This window comes from Pogoniulus pusillus, chromosome Z (genome assembly GCF_015220805.1).
Source record: "Pogoniulus pusillus isolate bPogPus1 chromosome Z, bPogPus1.pri, whole genome shotgun sequence".
NCBI classification, from domain to species: Eukaryota; Metazoa; Chordata; class Aves; order Piciformes; family Lybiidae; genus Pogoniulus; species Pogoniulus pusillus.
In genome coordinates, this window is record NC_087309.1 from 6,181,816 (window position 1) to 6,199,801 (window position 17,986).

The 17,986-nt window shown below is 43.0% G+C and overlaps 1 protein-coding gene across 2 annotated transcripts in view; it reads left to right on the plus strand.

Moving 5' to 3' along the window:
- Positions 1-17,986, plus strand: part of OXCT1 (3-oxoacid CoA-transferase 1) — a 142,061-nt gene that overhangs the window by 108,530 nt on the left and 15,545 nt on the right. Inside the window, exons 16-17 of one of the 2 annotated variants that reach the window (XM_064140589.1) lie at positions 637-738; positions 9,767-13,526. In XM_064140589.1, coding sequence (XP_063996659.1) covers positions 637-738; positions 9,767-9,802 — 138 coding nt within the window. In that variant the 3' untranslated portion in view covers positions 9,803-13,526. Of the gene's footprint in view, positions 1-636; positions 739-9,766; positions 13,527-17,986 lie in introns of those variants that run through there. The other variant, XM_064140588.1, reaches the window with a different exon arrangement.

The following is a 17,986-nucleotide window of genomic DNA, read 5'->3' on the forward strand; positions in this document are numbered from 1 at the left end:
CTTACATTGCTGCTGCTCAAAGTACATTAGCAGATTTTTGCAGCAAAGGATAAATGACTAAAGGGTTTCGCTGTAATCATACTCCTTTTATTATCATTGCTCACATTTTTAAGGGCTTAGAGTAGTTCCTCTGTGAGCCACGTATCATGCTAAATAGAATGCATCAAAGGTACTGAAGGAGAATGTACTTTTTCCTAGTGGTATATTGCAACTGCAATGTAAAGAGTTTTTTTCTCCACAAAGTAAGGGAACATAAATGAAAATGTGGACATATTTCCGGTTTTCTGCTCACTGGTCACATACAGATGTAAGGTGCAAGGAAATAAGAGTGAAAAGGAGCAATAGAAAATAAACAACAAACTGAAATCTATCTGTCACCACTTGGCAAATCTAGTTGCTTTACACAGAATCACAGAATGTACGGGGCTGGAAGGGACCTTGAGTAATCATTGAGTCCACTCTCCCTGCTAGAGCAGGATGACCTGGAGCAGGTCACACAGGAACACATCCAGGCAGGTTTTGAACTAACTGATAATGGCATCTTTTGTTACTGCAGGACTCCGTCTGTTACTAGTAACATACTCATTCTGTGCTGTGATATAAAAAAATTAATTGTCTACTATTTGAACCTAATAGGCTGTGTTTGATGTGGACAAGAAGAAGGGATTGACCCTTGTGGAAATCTGGGAAGGGCTGACAGTGGATGATATCAAGAAAAGCACTGGCTGTGACTTCACGGTAAGTCATTTTACAAACAAATGCAGCTAATCTGCTGTCAGAACAGGTACTCTACACAAATATTCATCACATGAAGGTCTGCAGATGTGTTAAGTTTCCTCCTTGTAGGAGAGGACTGGGTGGATTAGCAGATTGGTACTTAACAATGGAAATAGGAAGTACATTTAGGGCTAATCTATTAGGAATCTATTGTAAGCCTTAGAAACTAGGGAAAATGAAGAGAAATGACTAAGAAAGGGAAACATGCAAAGGGAACTTCTATGGTGCTTTGAAGAGTGGACCTGATTGTAATCTGAGAAATGGATGAGTATTTGTTTTTCCGCTGTATTAAATAGTTTATCTAACTTGTTGTTGCTACATTTCAATCTTTAAGTGAGGTTGTGAGTCTTCTCAACAGCAGTGACTACACATGTCCACTCTGTGCTACCAGCACCAAGTAAATATTACACTGTTGATCTCTCTGGTTTTACTCTCCTGTTGTCTCATATGAATGAAACTTAGTCTGATAGTTTGGGTGTTCCCCCTCCCCCTCTTTGGAAAACACCCAGACCAGACTCAGCTGGCTCTGGGAATAAGAATGAAGCTTATATTTACAGCTGGCACAATATACAAACAAATATTTACAGTATATACAGTTATAGACAGAAATAGACAAGGGAAAAGGTAATACAGAAACACAACTCCCCTCCCAGAAACCTGAGTCCCCAAGAAAGGCTCCCAACCACCCCTTCACCTTCATAGAATCATAGAATCATAGAATCATAGAATCAACCAGGTTGGAAGAGACCTCCAAGATCATCCAGTCCAACCTATCACCCTGCCCTATCCAATCAACTAGACCATGGCACTAAGTGCCTCAGCCAGGCTTTGCTTGAAGACCCCCAGGGACGGTGCCTCCACCACCTCCCTGGGCAGCCCATTCCAATGCCAATCACTCTCTCTGTGAAGAACTTCTTCCTAATATCCAGCCTATGGCTACCCTGGCACAACTTCGGACTGTGTCCCCTTGTTTTGTTGCTGGTTGCCTGGGAGAAGAGGCCACCCCCCAACTGGCTACAATGCCCTTTCAGGTAGTTGTAGACAGTAATAAGATCACCTCTGAGCCTCCTCTTCTCCAGGCTAAACAGGCCCTACCCCTCTCAACCTTAACCCAGTCCCAAGGGAGAATGGAGGTTTGGCCAGGGGGGTTAGGAAGCAAAGTGGATTAGTCAAAAAAAAAATGGAAGGGTGAGGTTAGAGAATAAAATGCAGCTCAGAGCTCACTAGCAGCAGAAGTGAGAGTGGTTATCTGTGTTTTGATTCTTGCTTTTGTACATCTCAGCAAGCCTATGAGTTAAGTAGACATCACCATTGTTTTCCTTTCACAGGCTGTAATCTAGTTCTTCTCACCAAAACATTCTAGCCTGCTTCAAACTAGCACACTGAGCCTCTGCATTAATGAAGAAAGCCCATGCCTTTTGACCTTTGCATTCATTCTGAAGCCTCACTTAATGCTAACACAAAATTGATTTGTTAATTGGAAACTGTAGCACACTGGGTTGTAACTAATTGCATATGTGTGTTTAATCACATATGGTGTTGTCATGGCCTTCTCATACAAGTAAGTTAGGGTTTTTCTTTCTTCTTTATCATAAGGTCTTTTGGGCAGGTCAGCCTACCTGTGGTGAGCACATTTGAGTATGACAGTGTAGAAATTGCACTGTAAAAATAGATGCAGTAGTGAGGTGCTGGAAGGGCAACAAGCTAGTGAAAGGCCTGGAACACAAACCCAATGAGAAGAGGCTGAGGGAGCTGGGGTTGTTTAGCCTGGAGAAGAGGAGGCTCAGGGGGGACCTCATTGCTGTCTACAACTACCTGAAGGGAGGCTGTAGCCAGGTGGGGGTTGGTCTCTTCTCCCAGGCAACCAGCAACAGAACAAGGGGACACAGTCTCAAGTTGTGCCAGGGCAAGTCTAGGCTGGATGTTAGGAGGAAGTTCCTGCCAGAGAGAGTGATTGGCATTGGAATGGGCTGCCCAGGGAGGTGGTGGAGTCTGTGTGCCTGGAGGTGTTGAAGAAAAGCCTGGATGAGGCACTTAATGCCATGGTCTAGTTGAGTGGCTAGGGCTGGGTGCTAGGTTGGACTGGAAAGGTTGCAGAGCAGTTAGTATATAAAAAAGGGTTTTTTTTGTTAGGGCTTTGAGCATACTGTAGGCAGCAAGTAAAACTTTCTGAGCAATGAGCCTGTGCACTTTCATTCACTTCCTGTGTACATAAGAAAGCATTTGCAATAGCTGCATATAAAAGTGCATTTTTTTTCCTTGTGGAGTTTAAATTGTTTTAAATAAAGAACTTTCAAAAATACATTGGTTTATCTGACATAAAACGTTCAGTTAGAGAAGATGAGTGACTGCAACTGCAAGGCATAGAAAACTGCTGTGAAATCAGTTTGGTCCATTATTAATTTTCCCATGTAACAATTTATGGGAAACATTATTGTTTTTTAGTTTGCAGTGGAAGCAGCCTTCCATATTCAGCAATTCTGTGTGCAGAAAAATATTCATTCAGCTTCTACCTGTGATTTTTGAAAAAATGCATAAATTTTCAAGATTTTTATTAATTTCAGGGCTTCTTTTTCTTTGACTGACCCAAAATGAAGACATAAAAATGACAACACCGATTTGTATCTGTTGTGGTCAGTCACTTTGTTTTATCCTGGAGTTTATCATGGAGCCTTTATCATGGAGTTTATCTGAGTACTAGGCCTACACTTAGAAACAAAAGAGTGGATGTGTAAATTTTCTTGATCAAATTTGCTGTAAAAGGTTTATCATGGATAAACCTTTTGTTTATCATGGAGCAAGGCTGGATGTGGGGAGATTCAGACTGGACATAAGGAGGAATTTCTTCAGCATGAGATTGGTGAGAGGCTGGAATGAGTTGCCCAGGGAGGTGGTTGAGGCCTCATTGCTGGAGGAGTTTAAGGCCAGGCTGGATGGGGCTGTGGCCAGCCCGATCTAGGGTAGGGTGTCCCTGCCCATGGCAGGGGGGGTTGGAACTACATGATCCTTGTGGTCCCTTCCAACCTTGGCTGATTCTGTGATCCTTAGATATTTATTTAGGCGATTAACTTCATGATGAATTTGAAGGGGTTATGTTTATTAAGCGTGTAAATAGACTGAATCTATGGGGAAGGACTTCTCTTGTAAGAAGACTTCAGTCCAAACATGCTTGTTTGGAAGGAATTGGTTTCAGTTCCATTCAAGTGACCTCTCAGTTAGTATGTAACTAACTGAGAATATGGTACCTGAAGTGAAGTCCAAGAGTCTGTGATTAATGCAATGAAAACAGAAGCCATCAAATAGTTCTGATAAAGACCAAGTAAGCATAAAATGATAGGCTATCACCTTCAACTTTGCAGCAGCAAACTGGGGTATCACAGGGCAAGATTATTAGGACCAAAGGAAGGATGAGCACTCCTCACTGTTTCTTAGTGCTTTTCTCTAATTGTTGCAAAGCAGCAGTATAAATTTTGAATCTTTAGGTTAGCTGAAAGTTAGCAACTGATACAGCAACAATTCATCATGAAGATCTCCATGGTCTACTTCACTTGAATCAGGAAGGGACACTCCAAGGGCACTGTTTCCTAGTTCTGCTGAACTCTGGCATAGCCTGTAGTTTGGAAAGGTTGCACAGAAGAAGCAGAGGTGCCTGAGGATTTGAGGAAAGCCAGTGTCACTCCAGTCTTCAATGAGGGAAAGAGGGAGAACCCAGGAAACAACAGGCCAGTCAGTAACTCCTGGAGAGAGTCCAACATAGTGCTACAAAGATGATGAGAGGACTGGGAAAAATGGTCATAGGAGAAGATGTTGAGAGGCCTGAGGCTGTTCAGCCTGGAAAAGAGGACTGAGTGGATCTTATCAGTGCTTATCACTGTCTGAAGGGTGGGTGTCAAAGATGAAGGAGTTGGTGTCTTTTGAGTGGTGCCCAATCATAGGATAAGGAACAATCAGCACAAACTAGAACAGAGGAAATTCCACTAGAAAAGCTTATTTCCTTCGAACTGGAACAGGCTGCTCAGCAATGTTCTGGAGTCTTCCTCTCTGAAGACTTTCAGAACCTGCCTGCACACGTTCCTGTGCAACCTGTCCTAGATGAACCTGTTTCAAGGGGGGTTGGATTAGACAATCCCCAAAGATCTGTTCCAACCTCTGTCATTCTGTGATTCTGCTTTATATGGTTTCTGTGGTCATGCATGAAATCACAAGCAGCACTGAAGGAGCTGTGGGCTTGAAAATGTAGATGCTTCTTGGTTTATGCATTTTCATCTATTTGCCTTGCAAACGTGACTGGTATAAATGCTTGCACCGCAGTGCTCGCTTGCTAAGCATGTACCTCTGCCAACGTATGCCTGGAGGTCAGCATTCCTTGCTGATTGTTAGATCCAAAAATACCTGAAATCTCCATAGCACTGCAGCTGGAAATATGAAGCATAGTTACTTCTTTATTAAAGCTGAGGCTTTCCTTCCTTTTTTTCTTTCTTTTCTCCCTTCCCCTGCCCCCACAAAGAGTGTTTCCAGGACAATGTGACCCTATTCTCTCACTGAAATCCTTACCAGAACTTAACATTGCAATCTGTATCAGCAAGGTTCAGGCACTGTTGGACCCTTGATGGGCTGATTTCCATATGCAGTGAATACTTACAGCTCCTTCACTTAGTACTGAAGCTCAGGACACAGAGGTTTGGGCATTGCAATAAGCGCTTGTTAAGAAATCAGCAGCCTCGGTCGTTTTTCCACTTTTCGGAGCTGCCTGCGGCTTCCTCGCAAGAGTAGCAGTTGTGCTTGTGATTATTTATGTTCTCTGAATGAGACATCTTGTTCCTGCCTTTTTCTTGACAGGAACTTGAGTGATACTCTGTTGCTACAGTAAAAAGCAGAGGTTTTGCCTCCTATGTTTTGTTAGTGTGACACACAACCAGCAGGTGAATAATTACTTGACCCTTTTTCTAGCAGCTCTTTAATGGGTGCAGAGAATGATCTGAACTAAACCAAATGTGCTGGAGCGTGTCCAGAGAAGGGCCACGAAGCTGGTGAGGGGCCTGGAACACAAACCCTATGAGGAGAGGCTGAGGGAGTTGGGGGTGTGCAGCCTGCAGAAGAGGAGGCTCAGGGGTGACCCCATTGCTGTCTACAACTACCTGAAGGGAGGCTGTAGCCAGGTGGGGTTGGTCTCTTCTCCCAGGCAACCAGCAACAGAACAAGGGGACACAGCCTCAAGTTGTGCCAGGGAAAGTATAGGCTGGATGTTAGGAGGAAGTTCTTCACAGAGAGAGTGATTGGCACTGGAATGGGCTGCCCAGGGAGGTGGTGGAGGCACCGTCCCTGGAGGTGTTGAAGCAAAGCCTGGCTGAGGCACTTAGTGCCATGGTCTGGTTAAGTGGCTAGGGCTGGGTGCTAGGTTGGACTGGCAGATCTTGGAGGTCTCTTCCAACCTGGTTGATTCTATGATTCTATGAAAATGCCCCTTCCTCTCTTTATTTTTTTGGTGCTTCTTGTTGTTTTGATAGTCTGGGGTTTTTGTATGAGTGAGGTTTTTTGTTATTTGTTTGTTTTGGGTTTGTTTTGCTTTGCTTTGCTTTCTTAATGCAAAAGCTCACTTTTACAAAATTATCTTAAAAGAAAACATGGAGCTTAGGCAAATCCTGTGCCAAGGAAACATTATGTTGTTGAATGACTAGTGACTGTCCAAGTTCAAGCCAGTGGGTACAAAATAATAGAGGATACAGTTTTGTTTTCTGGAGGTGCATTGTCCTTAGAGGAAACAGGCTGTTGCAGGATTGAGTTAATTTTCAAATGGATGCTGTGTTTTTTTTTCCCAGTCAGTCAGCCCCACTGCAAAAGCTAGTGTTGGAATTGTGGTTTTCTTTTATCTGCTATTTCAAATAATTAGGATTTATTAAGGGATAGGCAACTTTTGATTGTGCTAATGCTGGTTATCTTTTTCTTTTGGTGAGTTTTTTCAAGGTCGAGGTTTTTTTGTTGTTGGGGTGGGGGTTTTTTGGCTCATTTTGAGGGGCTGTTTCTACTTTTTTTTTAACAACAACTTTGTTTTGCACACCTGGTAGGGAGTTGTTAAGAGTATGCATCATTCAGAATCCAACTGTGAAAGAACTGCTTGCTGTAATGGAACACAATGAAATAAACAGAGGGCCATTTGTGTAGCTGAAAGGGTAGTTTGGTTTGGGGAATCAGAGAGTCACCAGCATTGAATAGCAGGTTGTCCCCTTTTGCCACATGAGGCTCCATACAGGACTGCCCAAGCCAGTTGCTCTCAGTAAACCTACCTGTTCAACATTAGCAAAGTATTTTGAAGCTTTCAAGATAAACTGTAAGTGAAATGATATTAAGAATGTGATATTTAGGAGCTGCTGTTAGAAAGTAACAATTCTCCAGCAGTGTACTGTAAAATAGTCTTCATTAGCATGTTCAGCCCTCACCAAGTGCTGTGCTTTTAGCACAAAATGTGACCAAATTGGCTGACTCCACTAGGACTGAAATCAGTGGACTCTAGGGACCTTCTGCATTTCAGACTTGATTACTTCTTTCCTTTTTCCCAGCACAAACCATCACTTTTGTTACATTAGCATTTTTCTGCTTGTATAATCACATTTTATTTAAAGCAAACAGTTGTATTTACATCCAGTTCTGAGTGGTGCTGGAGCCTTGCCATCTTTGTTACCTACAGCAGGCATTGTGGCACTTCAACACTCAACAGGGATGAGGCCCTTTCTGAAGTGGATAGTGGCAGAGGCAAATGACAGCTGCTAGCATCAGATGTGCAGACATTTAACGCAATGCGCTCATTTGAATGTAAACACTTGAGGTTTTGATGGCACCAAAATCTACAGCAGCAGCAAAACAATCATCTCCTCCTGTAATTGCCTTTTGTCATTATTTGCAGAACACAGAATTTAATGATACTATCCTCTTCCTCCAGTTTTCACCTTTACTTGACTAGAACCATTCCTGGGTGAGGCAGAAATAGGCCCAAATTAGCCAAGACACATAGACACTTAGAGCCAGAAATGTTGAAACGTTTCTGGAACTGGTCTAGGAATGGTGCAAGTTACTCCAACTTCTCCTTGCTTAGAATCATAGAATCATAGAATCAACCAGGTTGGAAGAGACCTCCAAGATCATCCAGTCCAACCTAGCACCCAGCCTATCCAATCAACTAGACCATGGCACTAAGTGCCTCATCCAGTCTTTTCTTGAAGACCTTCAGGGACGGTGCCTCCACCACCTCTACCTGTTACATCTGTTTATTGTCCTAGTTCACACAACAACTTTGAAAAAATCAATAAACAGTTTCATCCACTGAAAATGTTCTGTTACCATTTGATAAAGTAGACTCATTCTTCAAAAACTGAGCTTTCCTTGGTGGCTATTGTCAGAAGGTTATAAACGATGATATGTAGTTGCTGAAGGGAGGATAATACAGAGATCTCACTGGTACAGGAAATAAAGCCCTGTACCTCTGAAAGAAAGAGGCTTTAATGCCTGAAAGGCCCTTATCTGTCATTCCTTCATGAATTAGTCTGCTCAGTACCATTAACTGGAACAGGTGGGGTGGGGCAAGGGGGTAGAAGGAATGTGATGATTCAGGGAGACGCATTGATCCACTAGGAGCCAGCTTATCTGTGGAACTGTTTTCCATCCTGAATGAGTAATATCATGTGAGTTATTTTTGATCTTCTTCCTGGGGCACCTGTGCTAAGAACTGGAGATATTTAAATAAGCTTGGATCTCCTGTTGGGAAACTTTTCCACAGAGTGTTTGTGTACATGTCTAGTCAGGATTCAATCAAGTGTTAGCTGTTGATGTTCTTCAAAGTCTCATGTAGTTTCTTGTTTAGGCCTGTTGTTTTGGAGTTCTATTGGTCTGATGGATGTCTTACACTATCACTAGTCGATTTGTATGAGTATATGCAATTAAAACGATAGAATACCTAAGTGTGTCTTCACACAGAGGTGAATGTGAATGGAAAAGGCAAGTCCAAAAACTGGCAAAATTAGAATATAGAACTGTATCATTGCCAAACAATAAAATGAATATGAATGGAAGAAGGAAAGTTAAAAAATAGATTAAATCAGACACATTTAATTATATCATCATAAAAAAAATTGAAAGCATACAGATACTATAGATGCAGTATGTGTACACTACATGTATACATCGTGTATCCCCTGTGAATATGTGTGCTGCAAAAATGAGTTGCTTGCTTTTGCACAGTCCTAGCACTGGTAGACAGTCTTTTGTCTTCTGATGAGTGGGAAGAAAAAGGCAGTTGGCCATTGTGCAAAGAAGGAAACTCATAAATTTTAAGACTCCTTGGCATGCTTGCTTCAATACTTCAGTGCCAGTTTAATCTTGTATTGAATGTAATCTGTTTTCTTACCCCTACATCATTCAGCGTATTGATACGTGAATGCAAGTGGATTAGAAGGTGATGGCTGAAGTCATTGCTCATCTGCAGCTGTCTCTCCTATTGCTGTCCATAGCATGTGCAGCCCCACTGTACACAAACTGACCATTCACAGACCAGTGTATTAACTTAACCCATGGCCTATTTTTTGTATTATGTTCATGTGCTGTCTTTCACTTTGTGTAGTTGAGGAGCTGCTTTACTTGAGTTCAGCTATCCTTTCTACTGGCCTCAGAAGCCATCTGAGAAGACCATGACATTAGCAGGGGCAAGTACATATTCAGCTGTCCAAGTTTAATCTGCTTGCATTCTTAAAACTGTAACACAACTCAAAATAAATGAAGGTGAGAGGTTGGGTAAAAGCATCACACATATATCTTTTATCCAGCATCTGAGAATTTAGTTGTGGGTGTGTTTGTCTCTGAAATACTGCAAATACATCTGTTTGATTAAATACAGTGACTCTAGTCTTCATTGGCACATTGTTGATAGAGGTGGAAGTGAATGGTGGAATGATTACATCTGTATGCCAACTGTTGTGTTTTCTTCCTTCCTCTTTACTAGGTTTCTCCAAAACTAATACCAATGAGGCAGATTTAAACATGAAATGCAGACTGGGCTCAACTTGCCAGAAAGCTTGTTTCCAGATGGGAGCTCACTGAAAAGAAATCAATGATTGCTTTTCAATTAATGTTTTGTTGCTGTTGTTTGTTTGTTGATTTTTTTTTATTTCACGGGTTTTGTAAGTCATTTCCAGATAGTTAAACTCAACCTGTGACATTAATCTTAAAATGGATTTTGCTTTCATAATATTACCAATTTTAATGGAAGGGTGAATTTATTCTCCAAGATTTGAATTATGTTATACTAAAATGTAAATGAAGACTGTTAAAAATGCCTTGTAGTTTCTCTGCCAAATACTACATTTTTTTACAGTTTCAGAAAATGACCATGCAAAACTTAGGAGATTGCCTCTGCTTTTTTCTGTTGTCATTAAACTTACAAATTATTCCATTGCTTTGTAACTACAGCACTTACCATGTCCATTCTCCTGTAAAGGTATGGGGATTTTTTTCATATAGCAAATGTACATAGCTTTAGAGACATCAGGAGTATGGTCTTCCCTTTTCCTGATCCTTTTAGTGAGACTGACAAAAGTACATAGTGGAAATTACTGGGTCCTTAGGCCTGAATGTATCTGCTGTTTCCATGGTATATGTCTCCTGGCATTAAGAAGCCTACACTCCCAAAGTCCAACTCTGACCTCTTGTATACAAACTGGAGTGTGGCTCGTATGAAGGAGATTAAGAAGTCTCCATCCCCATGCAGCTGGTAGCTGCATCTTTAGCCCACAGGAGCCACTCTGACTTCCCAGATAAAATCCTTCTACTCAGCATCCATTCAAAGGCAATGAGGATTGTTTCTGCTGTGAGGTCTGTTCTCTCAGTGTTAACATAGAGACACAAAGTGGGAAAATGCTGGGGGCACTTTGAAGATTTCTTCCAAAGGGATTGCGGTTGATTAATGGTAAAAGCTATAAGTATGCACCATTTCCCAACCAAGGCATCTGCAAAAACTAAAGAATGTGGAACCCAAACTCATGGTAACCAGAAGAAAAGCCATCAGACAACTGAAATCGTTGTCATAGTGGTTCTGCTACTTGATAAAGATCTTCCTTTCCCTATTATTAATTACAAAACGACTGTTACTCTTGGGAATAGGCAATATGACAGATTAGATCTCACGTCTCAAATCATCACAGTATATCTTTATTATGCCAAGCATGAACTGACTGGAAAATATACATTTACTAAAAAAAAAAAAAACACCACTAGTGTTTGATGCTCAAAGTATGGTGGGTTTTGTAATTCTAGTTAATAGGAACACTTTAAGTGCTTCAGTGAAAGTAATTCATGATGCAATGTTTGACATTGGCACTGAAGCAGATTAAGTAGCTGAAAGTCATGCAAAATGCAGCTGCATAAGTAAATACATGCAGTTGACTATTGTACTTGTGATAAGCAGTGCTGGGATGTGGTATGGAAAGGCATTCTGAGGATAGGTGGATGAGGTTTTCACCATAGTCAGTGTGTGTTGTGTAAGGAGTGCAACACACTGCTCCAGAATTAGATGGGGAAATCCTGCAGTATTTAGCTCCTGCACCTAGCCTTTGTACTGTGTTTTTTTTTCATTCTGAAGAAGTGCTTCTTGTTTATGGGACAGTTACAAGATTTTTCTTGATCCACACATAGGTTTTATGACAGTAAAACTGTTTTGCTTAGAGAGGCTATTTGGTTTAATTGCACTTACTCCAAGCAATTCTTTTATGACCTCTTGCCTACAGTAAACCAGGCTATTCTTCTTCCCACAGAGGAATAAACTAAATGCCTTTGAACAAAAGTACTCCCAGTATCCTAAACTGTATGACTTGGGCTCATGGGGGTTGATGGGTGGTGGTAGGCTGTGTTGTAGCCTGAACCTGTAGGCAAGACCCATGGGAAAGCACTGACTTCATGATTAAACATACACCAGTGATTTGGTGGTAGGTGATTTGAATGCAAGACTTGAAATTACAACGATCAAAGTGCTTCAGGACATCTTAATCTATGATTAGCACAAGTTAGTTTTTAGATAGCTTTAGTTCTCACCTGTTTTCTCTGTTTAAAGTATTGCCTCTGTTATTCACTCATTCCAAACAAGTTTCCTTCTTAAAGTTTAGCTATTTCTATTGCTGTGGAGGTGGGCTGAAATTCTGCTCATGGTGGCTTTGCAGATCAAAAGCCTATACAACAAAAGAGGAGAATTTTAGCTCAGTTTGAAACAGTTTTGATGTTGGAAAGAGGCCTCTTCCCCAGTCCATAGACACCTCAGTGACAATCTGGACCCTTCCTTGTGGTGTCTGACTTTTTTGCCTTCAGTGCCAAGGATGGCTGTGATCTCTCAAGGTGTCTTGTTCATTGTCACTTAGAGGCCTCACAGAGAGAACCCAGAATGGATGCTGAGTTTAGGGGTGGAGTATAAGAACAACTATGAAGGGGAAGTGAGTTACTAGCCAGGAAAGAAATAGCTGGGAAATAAATGTATAAATGAAATGTCAGTCTATTACAGTTACCTATGCTACATTAGTTGTAGGGCTGATTAGTTAATTACAGCAAACTTTTATTGACATATATAAAGTACAGGAGAAGTACCTGGGGGCAGCTTCGGGTGAATGTTGCTGCCGCTGTAGAACTATGCTTTGCTGGCGTACGCACAGAAGCCATAGTTGTAATTGACATATGGCTGTAAATAGACTAATGACCCAGTAATGTCTGGAAGTTCAGAACCTTGGTTTCTGAAGCAAAGAATTAGGAGTCAAGAACTCCTGAGTTTCAGCTTCTCTGGTTCTCCACTTACTGCCTTGAGAAGTGTCATCTGTGCTCTCTGCCTTGTCTCTGGTTACTGGAAAAGCTGTCATCCTACCTCACAGGGATGTTGTGAGGAATAACCAGCTAAAGTCTGTGCAGCAGGTTACTTTTTTTTCTCTTCAGCTTGGGGATCGATCACACTTGGTCAAGAGTGTGGAAGAGTACTTGAAGACTGTCATACATGCAGGATAGCTGAGTTCTGTGTCTTCTCTTATTTGTATCCATGTTAATGCAAGACAGCAAAAGTCAACATGAAAACAGAGGAAGAAAGGAGAACAGGCTCTCTCTGTACACAGCAGTGATGCAAATACCTGTATGTCACACTTGAACTTCTTTATCTTGAGGACATTACAGTCATAGTGGAACATTGGTATTGTTAGGGAAATGTCACATGTCCACACAAGCTCACTGCAGCAAGCTGTGACTCCACTTTTTTAATTGATTTGTAAAGTAGGATTTGAAATTAAAGCATTCCTAAGTATTTCCCTCTCTGTGGGCTCAGGTGTGGTTCACAGATGAGGTGTACTCTGAGCAGTAGTTGCAATGACCGAAATTACAGGGATGAGAGCCTCTCATTTTCCTTTAGTGGTTGATGTTATAGATGAAGGTTTATTAGGACATCACTGAGATCATCCCCTGCATTTCACAAGGAATGGACAGTTGATACTCTTTGTCCTGAAGAAAATGATGATTCTACTACATTATCACATTGATTCTACTACATTATCACATTGGACGTACTTCACTTTATGTTTTATTGACTTTTATCCCTGGAAAAGCAAAAAAAAAAAAAAAAAAAACCCAAAAAGAATTATTAGTAGAAAATGTAGTTGTACTGTAAGCGCTGCAAACTTAATGTCAAAGCCTGTGATTTTGCAAAAGATCAGTGAAATAAAGTTTGGATATGCCAGGTTTCATTTTGTTGCTGTTTTTTATGGTGTTCTGTTCTGCCATTGGTGGCAGTAAAGGAATAGCTTGTGTTCAGCTCAGTGGGACCTGTATGTCACACCTCAGTACACACAAAGCCTTGAAATCGTGGCTGAAGGCGGAGAGATTTCATAAACATAGATAATGAAGCTCAAAACTCAGCTACCAGCTGGATCCACATTCATTTTTGTGATGACTTCGTTTTCAGTGAGCCCAAAGACACAGAATCATAGAATCACCCAGGTTGGAAGAGACCTCCAAGATCCTCCAGTCCAACCTATCCCCCAGCCCTAGCCACTCAACTAGACCATGGCACTAAGTGCCTCATCCAGGCTTTGCTTGAACACCTCCAGGGATGGCAACTTCACCACCTCCCTGGGCAGCCCATTCCAATGCCAGTCACTCTCTGTGAAGAGCTTCCTCCTAACATCCAGCTTTGAGACTGTGTCCCCTTGTTCTTTGGTCTCTGGAGAAGAGACCAACCCCCACCTGGCTGCAGCCTCCCTTCAGGTAATTTTCGACAGCAATGAGGTCTGCCCTGAGCCTCCTCTGCTCCAGGCTGCACACCTCCAGCTCCCTCAGCCTCTCCTCATAGGGTTTGTGTTCCAAGCCCCTCACCAGCTTTGTTGCCCTTCTCTGGGCACATTCCAGTAGAACATAAAATAATAAAATCAACCAGGTTGGAAGAGACCTCCAAGATCATCCAGTCCAACCTATCCCCCAGCCCTATCCAGTCAACCAGACCATGGCACTAAGTGCCTCATCCAGGCTTTCCTTGAACACCTCCAGGGACAGTGACTTCAACATCTTTCTTGAATTGAGGATCCCAAAACTGGACACAGGACTGAAGGTGTGGCCTGACCAGTGTCACAATTAATTATTTCACAGCATCAGTTTATCTTCTGTATCATTGGAAAGCAGGTAGAGAAATGTGAAGGAAAATGTTTAGGGTCATAAAGAAACCTCAACGATTTGCTCTGAAACCGAGCTTTTTGGTAATGTATATTGCATGGTCAAAATCCAACAGTCTGTCACCTAGATGAAGTGGGCTACAAGGTAAGTGCCAGAACTAGTGAGATAGTAATGGGTTCAGGAAACTCCACCCCATAGAAATTTACCTACCCCACTGAAATTTACCAGAGGGCTTGGAAGTGAGCTGAAGCTCTATTTACAGCAAAGCTAAATTTGCAAGCTTATCACACAATATATTTACAGGTATTTACAACTATATACAATTGAGAAATAACAGACATCTAAACTCCCTTCCTGGACAAAGAAAGGAAGCCTAGAAGGGGCCAAATGCCACCCCCTCCCTCTCTCCCCAAACACAAAAAAACAAAATTTGTGTTACCTGTTAGCCAAGGTTAGTGGAAGAGATTAGAGAGGGAAACAAACAGATCCAGAGCTCAGAAGCAAAGGAGGGACAAATAGCTTACACTTTGGCTTTTTATCCCTTTTAGCAAACCAATGAATGAGACAGACTTTATCCTTATTTTCTTTTTACAACTAATTTCTCTTATTGGAATATAATTTGAGCCAGCAGTGTGCCCAGGTGGCCAAGAGAGCCAGTGGCATCCTGGCCTGCATCAGGAATGGTGTGGTCAGCAGGAGCAGGGAGGTCATTCTGCCCCTGTACTCTGCACTGGTTAGACCACACCTTGAGTACTATGTTCAGTTCTGGGCCCCCCAGTTTAGGAGCGTGTCCAGAGAAGGGCAACGAGGCTGGGGAGAGGCCTTGAGCACAGCCCTACGAGGAGAGGCTGAGGGAGCTGGGATTGGTTAGCCTGGAGAAGAGGAGGCTCAGGGGTGACCTTATTGCTGTCTACAACTACCTGAGGGGTGGTTGTGGCCAGGGGGAGGTTGCTCTCTTCTCTCAGGTGGCCAGCACCAGAACGAGAGGACACAGCCTCAGGCTGTGCCAGGGGAGATTTAGGCTGGAGGTGAGGAGAAAGTTCTTCACTGAGAGAGTCATTGGACACTGGAATGGGCTGCCCGGAGAGGTGGTGGAGTCGCCGTCCCTGGGGCAGTTCAAGGCAGGATTGGACGTGGCACTTGGTGCCATGGTCTGGCCTTGAGCTCTGTGCTAAAGGGTTGGACTTGATGATCTGTGAGGTCTCTTCCAACCCTGATGATACTGGGATACTGTGATGCTGTGATACTGTGTGATACTGTAATATCCCAATACACCTCCAACCAGCACAATGAGAAATAGAACAGTTGGGCACAGACATATCTGAGCAGTGTCTTGTGTATTTTCTGTTGCCTCTCATGCAATATTTCATTTCTTTCATGCATTGCAGCATTCCAAGTCCCTCTTCTGCACATACCTATTCACTGCTGTAGACCAGGGTCTTGACTCAGAATATACCTGCAGCACAGAATCTGTGGCAGCTTTTAATGGAACCACGGCAGGAGAAATGTTGAGTGGAGGGGGCAGGGATGAAATTTCTTTCCTGAAGGTGTTTACAAAACATCAGACTTAGAGGCTACAGCAAAGGTAAAAAGCAGGCATTGTGCCTGTGCTGGAGAAACTTGCTGTGCCTGGTTCACATGACATATTTAGAAGAAATGAGAACATGAAAGAAGTTTTGCCTTCAAGACCAATTGGTCCTCTCCCATCTGTCTCCTATGGTATTTGTATTTTATTTCTGTAGTGGCTTGCAATAACAAGGACCACATCACTTGCTTGTGGGAGTAGTAGAACCTATAACGAGAGTTTCTATTTCCATGCTCTTAAAGCTGTCCCCTGAGCGGGCAGTTTGGAGCAGAGCTTCACTGCAAAATTTGTGCAGAGCTGTGATACTTTAGACTGCAGCTGCCGCAGTGCTTCTGGGCATTGCTGCTGCTGCTGCCTTCAGTGCAGCACAAGTCAACACGTTTTGTCACAAAGCCTGTGCCCAAACGAGACTAGTAATCTGGTGTCCATACACCTGACTGCTAGAGGGTCTCACCAGGCAGCCCGGAGGAAAAGGACCTGGGGGTCTGGGCTGATGAAAAGCTCAACATGAGCCTGCAGTGTGAGTGCAGCCCAGACAGCAACTGTGTGCTGGGCTGCAGCAAAAGCAGTGTGGGCAGCAGGGCAAGGGAGGGGATTCTGCCCCTTTACTCTGCTCTCCTCAGACCCCACTTGGAGTCCAGTGTGCAGTTCTGGAGCCCCCAACACATGGAAGTGTTGGAGCCAGCCCAGAGGAGGCCATGAAGATCAGAGGCTGCAGCAGCTCTGCTATGAAGACAGGCTATAAGAGTGGGGCTCTGCAGCCCGGAGAAGAAAAGGCTTGGAGAAGACCTTGGAGTGGCCTTCCAGTATCTGAAGGCTGAGGAGGGACTATTGACAAGGTCTTGTAATGACAGGAGGAGGGATAATGGGTTTTAAACTGGCAGAGGGGAGATTTAAACTGGATGTTAGTAGGAAGTTCTTTGCAGTGAGGGTGGTGAGACACTGGCACAGGTTGCCCAGGGAGGCTGTGGCTGCTCTCTCCTTGGAGGTGTTCAAGGCCAGGTTGGATGAGGGCTTGAGTGACCTGTTCTAGTGGGAGGTGTCCCTGCCTATGGCGGGGGGTTGGAACTGGCTGAGCTTTGAGGTCCCTTCCAACCTAAACCATTCTATGATTCTGTGTAGGCTTATGCAGTTTTCTGTATTGAAGTGGCACAGATAAAGTTGATTTGCAAAACAAGTGATGCTGCTTCTTTCCCTGTCTTAACTCAGCAAGGAGAGTGTTTGTTGTGGTTTGGTACAGGAGAATTCAAAGCACATCTTTCTTGTCCCAGGAAAGCACCTAAATAGTCTCCTAAGTGCCTGCATTAACTGCTTTTGGTAAGTTCTGAAACATTACCTTTGGTTCTGTCAGCTGGAAAGAACATAATAGACAGGTAGAAAAGGGCATTTGAAACTTCTGTAGATGCAGGGCAAACAAGAAGCACAAAAGCTGCAATCAGAAGGAGAGTGGTTTACAAAAAAACCTGAGCAAAACCAAACTTACATCTCACCTCCAAAAATTAGAAGGGAAGCCACAGAAGAGTTGAACTGGTACCACCTGCAGGCTTACTTGTTTTTACATGCTAATTGTCTCAAGCTGTTTTAAGGTTGAGCCACTGGATTTACCGTCTGAGGGGCAGACATCAGTGCTGCAGTCAGCTCCCTTTGTGGTTAACTAACTGGCATTCAGAGTGAGGAACAAATGGGTTGCCCAGGGAGGTAGTTGAAGCCCTATCCCTGGAGGTGTTTAAAGCCAGTCTGAATGAGGCTGTGGGCAGCCTGCTCTAGGGTAGGGTGTCCCTGCCCATGGCAGGGGAGTTGGAACTGGCTGATCCTTGTGGTCCCTTCCAATCCTGACTGATTCTGTGATTCTATATTAATTCTAGGATAGAATCGGTCTCATCTCTTCAGGCAGTGAGTGAATAAAAATTGTGAATTGGATGTGGGACCCATATCCTGCCAAATGATACTTCC